The 11055-nt window shown below is 37.4% G+C and overlaps 1 protein-coding gene and 1 non-coding gene across 2 annotated transcripts; one reads left to right on the top strand and one right to left on the bottom strand.

The window, feature by feature from the left end:
• Positions 1-5533: 5533 nt before the first annotated feature.
• LOC120105384 lies at positions 5534-10805 on the bottom strand. The gene has a single exon (XM_039117755.1). It carries the CDS (start codon positions 10803-10805, stop codon positions 5613-5615), a length of 5193 nt encoding a protein of 1730 aa, XP_038973683.1. The 3' UTR covers positions 5534-5612.
• LOC120105387 lies at positions 10306-10412 on the top strand. The gene has a single exon (XR_005507760.1). It is a non-coding gene; the product is annotated as a small nucleolar RNA R71 (small nucleolar RNA).
• Positions 10806-11055: the final 250 nt, after the last annotated feature.

Genomic DNA, 11055 nt, shown 5'->3' with positions numbered 1-11055 from the left:
ACCCTTGCCTCAAACTAACTTGTGTTCCAATGCTTGAATGTTTAAAATACTACATAAAGTTTTTTTTTAAGTAATATTAAAAAGAAATTTCAGTCTTATCATTCACGATTAACTTTGAAAGTTAAATAGATTTACAGAAAGAAGAAGAGAAGGATATTTCTATTTAGGCAAAATGAATTGAGTTTGTTCTATCCTTCAAACCTTGGTATATAATGTGCTAAACATAAATACAAATATTCTGAATATCCTCTTATATGTGTGAAATATGTGTCTTCAATCATAATGATTTAAGATGAGCTACAATGTGGAAGATCCATATCTCAAATTATGACTTTAAAAGCCTCTATTGAAAATCTTTATGAAATTCAGAATCTGATTTTGTATAAAAGCTTAAACTCAATATGATTTCTAAATAAAATCTTAATTTAAGAAAAACAGAATTAATTTTGATGCCTTGGTTGATTGCTCCGATACGCATCCGAAACATATCATTTCTTATCTTCAAAGTATACTAATATTGGTCCAAATGATGTGTCTTTCAATGATCTTAATTGCAAACAAATATTTTTAAATATATGAGTTTATTTTGATATTAAAAAGATTTATTGTGCTTCATGTATCCATTGCAGAAAAACTATAATTAAGAAATTGAGTTCTATAAATAGATATACTTCAATGATCATCTATATGTTTTTCTCTCCTACATTATTAAAGACTTCCATCAATAGAGTGAATGATCTTAAAACTAGAAATATTTCAGTTCACTCAAATGACTCTAAAAGAAAGAAAATGTAAATACTTTTGAAAGAAATTGAGCTTCAAATGAATCATTTTCTGATTAATATTTCTATACATTTTCTCTAAGATTAAGAGAAAGCATAACTTGTTCGTAAAGGATTAGAAAGAGTAATTACTACAAATTTTGGAATAATACTAGATTACTCTACATTCTCGATATTACAGAATTTCAGTGTTATTCACGTTTATCACTAAAATCTGAAATTCAACAATTTAAAATGATTAAAGAAGAATGCATCTTTTGAGGGGGAGCTTTAGATATTCAGTATCCTATCCCAAAGACACTTTATTTTGATGCATACTTTGAATTTTATGGATTGATTTTGATGAACCTCCTTATATTGCAAGACATGCTTTAATTTCCTTGAGATGAGTTCTATAAAGGTTGTCTTATCTCAAACCTTGAGTCTTATGAAAATAAGCTGAAATATATTTTTGAGATTGACAATCTTATTGAACATTATCTTAGGATTCTAAACTCTTAAATGGAATGATCAATTGAGGGGGAGAAAGAAAATTTCAGAAGGAGAGGTCTTATGGAACTTAATCGCATAAATCTATAACTAAAGGAGAGAGAAAGAACACTAAATGAAAAGTGATTCTAATACTCTCCAATATGTATCATCTGAAATTTAAATCTGAAAATCTGTATGATACACCTTGAGGCGTGTTATTTGGTTAGTATATCTCATGCATCACTCTTGAACCAAATTGGAAATCTTAAGAGCCTCTAATTTAATGAAAAAGGGGGAGAATAATGTGTTAAATTTTCTTGAGTATCTCTTAGAAAATCTATTTTTGGAACTTCACTAATGAGCTCTAATTGGCTTGCTTTTTGGAACTTCAATTTTGTGCAAATTCATTATTTTATGTATCAAATTATGCTTATTTTCTAAAGGAATAAAAGAAAGTCTTTAAAAGAGCTCAAAGATGTATCAAAAATTGCATAAACTCATATTTTGGTATTTGTGCCCCAATGCTCTTATTATCATATAAGAACTTTGAAGTCATTAAGAATTAATGATCCAACATGATGATATGTTTTTCCAAATATATAAGTTTTGATCTTTTACTCTGAAAATTAATTAAATTGCTCTCATGTTGATAAAATACTTAATAGATTGGGCAAAAGGTCTTAAATGAACAAGCTTTCATACTTAGTGAAGAGAGGTTAGATTTCCACTCATATTTTTCCTTGAATATCATTTGTGGTACTTCTTGAATTAACCTAAGGAAGATTCCACCTACACTTGATTAGAAAACTATCTGTGGTATCAAATTAAAAAAAAACCTCTTGAATTCACACTCGATGTGTTCTGCTCTGATCTTTGTACTTAATGTTTCACTATCTTTTTGATGTTGTCAAAAAGGGGGAGAAATATCTAAGTATATGCTATATACTCAGAATGCTTTATTAATTTGAATTGAATACAAATCAGCTTAAAATTTAAATATGTTGATTGTGTTAAGCTAATTAAATCTAAAGCATTATCATGAAGTATGTTTTTAAATATATATGTTTTCCACTTCATGCAACTTAGCTATGTATTACTTCTAGAAATCAATATCTTTTATATTGCATATACTCCAAGTTTTGTCATCATCAAAAAGGGGGAGATTGATGACCCAAAGATTGATTCATAGATTGATTTTGATGATCACAAAACCTTGAAGTATAGATACTAATGTTTATATTGCAAGGAGAAAGATATTTATTTTGCAAGGAACATAGCAAGTTGAAAGAACACAAGAAGGCCTCCAAAGCTCTCAAGTTGGAAGAAAGCTACAATTTATTGGCCCAAGTTTAAAGTTCAAAGGATTCAAATTGGAGGAGTAAAATCAAAAGAAAAATTCAAAAGAACAGTCTTCGAGTCGACTCCAGTGGAACGCGAGTCGACTCCGATGGTTGGTAGGTCGACTCCAAAGAAAGCAAGAGTCGACTCTCAGCGGAACACAAAGAAAAAGTCAGAGAGCATTTTTGGGACTCTGAGATTCGAGTCGACTCCCGCATTGCACGAGTCGACTCCGAGACTCCGCGACCATCAACAGACAGAAAACCAAGTTACTGCCTCTGAGATTCGAGTCGACTCCCAGACAGCTCGAGTCGACTCCAAGGCAGCGCTACACCAAGATGGCAGAAGGCTGTGTTTCGCAAACTGAGAGCCGAGTCGACTCCAAGGAAGTTCGAGTCGACTCCAAGACTGGACGAGCCAAAAGACAGAGGATCGGGAGTTCGGGCTCTGAGATTCGAGTCGACTCCCAGGACAGTCGAGTCGACTCGAGTGGATCAAATTCAAAATTGGATCCACAGACTTCAGTGGTTGAGCCGACTCCGAAAATGCCAAGTCAGCTCCAGATGTTGGCGAGTCAACTCTGGGTTAAGTCGAGTCGACTCCCAGTCAAGGCATGCACTTTAATTCAAATTTGGAACAGTGGCCGAGTCGTCTCCAGTAAAGCACGAGCCGACTCCTGCAACAGGCGAGTCGACTCCTGATCGCGCGAGTCGACTCCGATCCCAACGGTAATATTGTCAGGAAGTGCAGACTGTGTCCAACGGCTCTATTTTTGTCTCTAACGGCTATATTCTTGTTTCCACGTTATCTAAAGCTATAAAAACAAGAAGAGAGCTAGGGGAGAAGTCATGGAAGTGGGAGAGATCATCTAGGAAAGAGATCTCAAAGAGATTACAAAGGAAATCTCCCATAAGCACAAAAGGGCCATCCAAAACGAAATAGAGAGAAGAAGAGCATCCAAGTAAATCCGAAAGCTTCCTCTCCATCCGTGTGCTGCCTCGGGGATCCTCTACGTCATGCCAAATCAGAGGAGGATCAAGTAAAGAAGAAGCCGAGCTCCTCCATCTTCAAAACTCGTTTGAGGGCTTCTCTTTACTCTATTTGTTTATATTGTCATATTTGCTTGTTTAAGAAGCTTTGTTTTGTTTTATACTTTGTTTTAATATCTTGTAACTTGATTCAATCAAGGGATTGAATCAAGGGGTTAAGGTTTGTTGGTGAGAGCCAAAGGAAAAACCAACGGTGATAGGTTTGTTGGTGAGCCGAGGGTAAAACCAACGTGTAAGGGTTTGATTGTGATCCCGGGAAAACAATCGGGGAGGTTCTAGTCGGTGAGCCTGGGAAAACCGACCGAGTTCGTTGTGCGCTCGTAAAACAACAAGTTGGGTTGTGAGCTTGTAAAACAACCGGCTGTAATCGGTAGGATTATAGTGAAATTCCCAAGAGGTCTTGGGGAGTGGATGTAGGTGCTGGGGTGCACCGAACCACTATATGTCCTTTGTGTTTGTAATGCCTCTAGTTATTGTCTAACTAACACACTTATTTACTTAAATAAATTGCTTGCTTAATTCTTATCCGCACATCCCTTAGTTGCAAGCATATTTAATCAAGTCGAAGTCTATACATCAAACCCTTGCTAAGTTTAACTTTCACTGTGCATCTATTCAACTTAGCATAGTTAATCAAAAAGTTTAAGAAGTAGCATAAAAGTTTTAAAAGACCCAATTCACCCCCCCTCTTGGGTTGTATCTACTGGGCAACACCATAGTCAGGCTCAACTCATCACACCCAAAGGACCTATCATGTAAACATCAAATCTTCAACTTAGTACATAAACAATAGCAAATAAAGGAAAACTAAGCATACTCACATTCTCTAGATCAAATATCCATATATAATTCCAAACTCAATCATATTTATCATGCGACCAACACAATTGAATCATGTAACAACTCAACCTGCAATCACCCCTTTTCACTACTACAAACAAGGTAGCAAACTAGAGAGTTTTTTTTTTTTTTTTTTTTTGAAATTTATTCTTTGTCTTTAAGTTGTCACTTGCCTTTTGACGCGAATACAAGCATTTGTGATGGATGCACCCGGTTACTCAACAAGTCACATACTTAAAGTGCTTTTGCATACTCATATTTCAAGTTGCCGTTTGACGTAAAAGTAAACATTGGTGATGAATACCCCTAGTTACTAAGCAACTCAAAACATTGGAGTAGAAAGAACTTTGTACACATTTATTTATTCGACTGTCTAATCATTATCACTCTATTTACTTAAACCCTGTTTAGGACTAGATCAAAGGGGATAATCACAAGAAAAGCATCACACTCATCTTTTATGCATAATCACACAACTCATACAACTTTGCAAGGAAAGATGTACTTCAATAATCCCAAAGGAAAACAAATATGCTTACTCTTGCTTTATAAGATATTGCCTATCCTAAATCAAAATTCAATGCTTAAACACAATAAAGAACCCAAAAGTGTAATGTTGATCCTAGATAAGTCTCACACAAGTGCAGATGCATGTTCATTTCTCCTAATCTTTCACATAAAAATTTGGTTTGGAAGACATGGATATGATCACCAATTAACTTGCATGAAAGTGAACAAACCAGAATTTCGAAAAAATTTTCTTTCTCAAACAAACATAACCTGTACCAACATTCAGCATAATCAAATATCCACTCCCCCAAATTTTCACATTGTCCTCAATGTGAAAGCAAAGAAAAATGGAAGACTAATACTCCCCTTTTAGCAAGGCTGAACACAATGAATGTCCGACTGAATTGAACACGAACTAGCTTTTTGCTTGATTTTTCTGCACCTACACAACACAACCAAAAAGAAAGGGGTAACAACAATAATTATTCAAAGACTTAAATAAAAACAACAATTAAAACATATAACAAAAGACAAAAGAAAGGATTTTTTTTTTTTTTTTTTTGTGGTTGGGTTGCCTCCCAAGAAGCGCTTGTTTACAGTCATTAGCTTGACTTCCACACCATCAACCATAGGTAGGATTCTTCAAAGAGTAAATCACTCCTTTAGGAACCACATTACTAGCAAGATAAGGCTTCAAACGCTGCCCATTAACCTTGAATGCACCAGTGACCTCACTACGCACCTCAACAGCACCATATGGATACACTTTCGTTACCGTGAATGGGCCAGACCACCTAGAACGAAGCTTGCCTGGAAATAACTTAAGTCTTGAGTTGAAGAGTAATACTTGCTGCCCAATTTCGAAGTTTCTAATCTGAAGATGTTTGTCATGCCAATGCTTTGTCTTTTCCTTGTAAATCCGAGTATTTTCATAAGCATCCAACCTAAACTCCTCCAACTCACTCAACTGTAACAATCTCTTTTCCCCCGCAGCTTTCAAATCCATGTTCAAATCCTTGATTGCCCAATAGGCCCTGTGTTCCAATTCCACTGGTAAGTGACAAGACTTTCCAAAGACAAGTCTGTAAGGAGACATACCCAAAGGTGTCTTGAAAGCTGTCCTATAGGCCCAAAGTGCATCATCTAACTTATTTGCCCAATCCTTTCTTGAACTGCTCACAGTTTTCTCCAAAATTTGCTTCAATTCCCTATTTGCAAGTTCCACTTGCCCATTTGTTTGGGGATGATAGGCAAGTGCCACCTTATGAGTAACCCCATATTTCTTCAACAAAGCCTCAAATGACCGATTACAAAAATGGGAGCCTTCATCACTAATAATAGCTCTCGGCACACCAAATCTTGAAAAAATATTTTTCTTCACAAATCTCATCACCACTCGAGAGTCATTAGTCTGAGTTGCAGTAGCTTCAACCCATTTAGACACATAATCCACTGCTACCAGAATGTACTGATTATTGAAGGAAGAAGGAAATGGGCCCATGAAATCAATTCCCCATAAATCAAACAGTTCAACCTCCAAGATATTGGTCAAGGGCATCTCATTCTTTTTCGAAATGTTGCCAACCCTCTGACATCTATCACACATGCTCACATATTGTCTAGTATCTTGATACATGGTCGGCCAATAAAAACCAGATTGCCATACCTTTGCAACTGTCTTAGAGGTACTGAAATGTCCACCACACTCCAAGGAATGGCAATGGTCAAGTATATCCTCCATCTCATCTTGGGGCACACATCTTCTAATCATCCCATCTGCACAGTGTTTATAGAGTAGCGGTTCTTCCCAAAAATAATGCTTCACATCCCACAAAAACTTTTTCTTCTGATGATAGCTCAAATCAGGGGGAACAATGCCACTCACCAAATAGTTCACCAAATCAGCATACCAGGGGATGACTGAAACTGCCAACAACTGCTCATCTGGAAAGCTTTCATTAATGGGCACCTCATCTGCTCTTGACTGCCCCTCTAATCTAGACAAGTGATCTGCCACCACATTCTCCATGCCTCTCTTGTCTCGAATCTCAAGATCAAATTCTTGAAGCAACAGCACCCACCGAATCAAGCGCGGTTTGGCATCTTTCTTTTTCAGCAAGTACTTGATTGCTGAATGGTCCGTATATACGATTACCTTGGAACCTACAAGATAAGATCGAAACTTGTCAAAAGCAAACACAACAGCAAGCAATTCTTTTTCAGTAGTTGCATAATTCAACTGTGCATTATTTAAAACTCTACTAGCATAATATATAACATGCAACTTCCTGTCTTTTCTCTGGCCGAGAACAGCACCCAGAGCGAAATCACTAGCATCACACATTAGCTCAAAAGGCAAACTCCAATCTGGGGCTGCCATAATTGGTGCTGACACCAACTCTTGCTTCAACCTGTTAAAAGCATTCAAGCAGTCCTTATCAAAATCAAACACAACATCCTTATTCAACAGATTACAAAGAGGTTTAGAAATTTTAGAGAAATCCTTAATAAAACGCCGGTAAAATCCTGTGTGACCAAGAAAACTTCTAACTCCCTTAACATTTGTAGGTGGTGGCAATTTTTCAATAATTTCTATTTTTGCTCGGTCCACTTCAAGGCCTCTTGCTGAAATTTTGTGGCCTAAAACAATACCTTCCTGCACCATAAAATGACATTTCTCCCAATTCAAGACCAAATTGGTCTCCTCACAGCGCTGCAAAACTCGAGATAAGTTATCTAAACAACTATCAAAAGAAGATCCAAAAACAGAAAAATCATCCATGAAAACCTCCATGATCTTTTCAACAAAATCAGAGAAAATAGCCATCATGCAACGTTGGAATGTAGCAGGTGCATTACACAAACCAAAAGGCATCCTACGGAATGCAAAAGTACCATAAGGACAAGTGAAGGTGGTCTTTTCTTGATCTTCGGGGGATATAGAAATCTGGTTATACCCTGAATAACCATCTAAAAAACAGTAATATGCATACCCAGCAAGTCTCTCAAGCACCTGATCAAGAAAAGGTAAAGGAAAATGATCCTTACGGGTAACACTATTAAGTTTCCTATAATCTATGCAGACTCTCCACCCAGTTACTGTCCTAGTGGGAATTAATTCATTATTTTCATTATGCACCACAGTCATCCCACCCTTTTTAGGTACTACCTGCACTGGACTAATCCATAAACTATCAGATATAGGATAAATAATCCCTGCATCTAACCATTTAAGAACTTCAGCCCTAACTACTTCTTTCATGTTCGGATTTAACCGTCTCTGATTTTCAACAATAGGTTTATGGTTATCCTCCATTAAAATTCTATGCATACACAATGAAGGGCTAATTCCTCTAAGGTCTGATATAGTCCATCCTATGGCTTTTTTTCTCAATCTCAAAATACGTATCAATTTGTCAAGTTGCTCATCAGACAAAGAAACACTCACAATCACAGGCAAAGTATTATTCTCACCTAAAAATGCATACATGAGATGTGAGGGTAATGGCTTCAACTCCAGAACTGGTGCTTGCACATTAGAAGGGGGAGGGGGTGGCTTACCTTTGCCGATATCCTCAAAATAAATACCTCTCTTCTTTGGCTTAGGACATGTAGCCTCTAATGCACACGCCACTTTAGCAATCTCTAGATTATCATCTTTACTTGTCCCTGCACTCACTAAACAAGTCTCAAGAGGTTCTTTAGTATTTTCAGCCTTAAAAAACTCTCTGGTCGACTCATCTACAACATCAACTCGAAAAACATGATCAGTAAAAGAAGGATATTTAGTAGCTTCAAATAAATTAAACTCTACCTCTTCTTCACCAACCTTCAAAGTCAACCTACCATTCTTAACATCTATGATAGCTCCAGCTGTGGCTAGAAAGGGCCGGCCTAAAATGATAGGGATCTCGGTGTCTTCTTCCATCTCCAAAACAATAAAATCAACTGGAATGATAAACTTCTTTACCTTGATCAGCACATTCTCAAGAATACCTAAAGGATATTTGACCGATCGATCAGCTAGCTGCAAAGAGATGGTAGTAGGCTTTAACTCCTTCAATCCAAGCTTCCTAGATACAGATAAAGGCATTAGTGAAACACTAGCACCTAAATCACACAAAGCTCTAGAAAAATCAACATCACCTATAGTACAAGGAATAGAAAAACTCCCTGGATCTCTTAGCTTTGGTGGAAGCTTATTCTGGATAATGGCACTGCATTCCTCCGTCAAGGCAATGGTCTCGAAATCTTCCAATTTCCTCTTCTTAGACATGATCTCCTTTAAAAATTTTGTATATGCAGGAATTTGTGCTAAGGCGTCTGCAAAAGGAATATTAATGTGAAGCTGCCTAAACACTTTCAAAAATTTCTCAAACTGTTGATCAATTTTATTCTGCTTAAGCCTTTGAGGAAAAGGAATGGGAGGAACATAAGGTTCGACTGGTGGTAGTGGGGATGGTGTCTTGGCTAGGTCCTCAACTTCTTCACTGACCTTCTTGTTCACCTCTTCATAGTCTACTTTATCACCAACTATAGTCTCACCACTTACCTGACCAAGTTGCTTACCACTTCTCAAGGTGACTGCCTTGCAATGCTCCTTCGGATTGACCTCTGTCTTACTAGGCAAATTACCCTGTCCACGAGAATTGATGGAATTGGCTAACTGCCCCAATTGAATCTCCACATTTCTATTGGAACTCGCCAACTGGTCAACCTTTGCTTCCAGTCTCTCAAATCTCTCTGAACTGGCATTGGCTAACTTCTCAATAGCTATCTCCCAAGACTGTTTACTTTCTGGTTGGGATGGTTTTGGTTGGAAACCAGGAGGATGGAGAGGTCTAGAACTGCTACCTTGGTTACCTTGATCTTTCCATGAAAAGTTAGGATGATTCCTCCATCCTGGGTTGTATGTGTTGGAATAAGGGTTGTTCTGCTGTTGCTGCCTGTTATAATTAGACACAAATTGAACCTGCATACAATCAGAACTCATGTGAGCTCCTCCACAGCAATCACAACTCAATACAGGACTAGAAACGGAATTCACATTACCTAGCTTACCGAACATTTTTACTAGAGAATCAACCTTGGCATTCAACATGTTTATGCCATCTACATCATACATACCTGGAACTTTCTTAGGCATACATCTTTCATTAGACCACTGATAATTGTTAGAGGCCATTTCTTCTAACAACTCATATGCCTCTTCTGTTGACTTACTCATTAAAGTACCTCCTGCAGCTGCATCTATAGTAATTCTGACTGAATGTGTTAATCCATTATAGAAAGTCTGTACAATCAGCCAATCAGGAAGACCATGATGTGGACACTTCCTCTGCAAATCCTTAAACCTCTCCCAGGCTTCATACAAAGATTCACCATCAAACTGAGCAAAACTGGTAATATCATTTCTAAGTTTGGCAGTCTTACCTGGGGGAAAATACTTACTCAGAAAAGCTTGTGACAAGGCATTCCAGGTGGTGAAAGAGTTAGGCGCTTTGGAATTCAACCAGGCCTTGGCTTTATCCTTTAGAGAAAATGGAAAAAGTCGGAGTCGAATAGCATCATCACTAACTCCATTCATCTTGATTGTATCACAAATCTCCAAGAAATTGGCAAGGTGTGCATGTGGATCCTCAGAAGGTCCTCCACCAAACTGCTCCTGCTGCACCATCTGGATGAGACCAGGCTTAATCTCAAAATTATTAGCATTGACTGTAGGTCTCACAATACTGGGTTGAGCACCATTGACATTCGGCACTGCATAGTCACTCAACAACCTTTTATTCTGGTTATCTTGATTATCTGCCATGGCTACTGCTTGTTTTTGCTTTAGCTATAATCTTTGTTGTTTCCTTAATGCTCGTAGGGTTCTCTCAATTTCTGGATCAAAAGGCTCAATTAGCTCACAGTTTCGTGGCATACACTAAATATAGAAAACGTAAATTAACAAAAAGAACAAAACAGTCTAAATTAATGCAGAAAATTATTTGTATTGATATTAAAAACAATCCTCCCCGGCAACGGCGCCAAAAACTTGATAGTCCCTAGACTCTACCACA

Source organism: Phoenix dactylifera, unplaced genomic scaffold (assembly GCF_009389715.1).
Source record: "Phoenix dactylifera cultivar Barhee BC4 unplaced genomic scaffold, palm_55x_up_171113_PBpolish2nd_filt_p 000274F, whole genome shotgun sequence".
NCBI classification, from domain to species: domain Eukaryota; kingdom Viridiplantae; phylum Streptophyta; class Magnoliopsida; order Arecales; family Arecaceae; genus Phoenix; species Phoenix dactylifera.
This window is presented reverse-complemented; position numbering and strand designations above follow the sequence as displayed.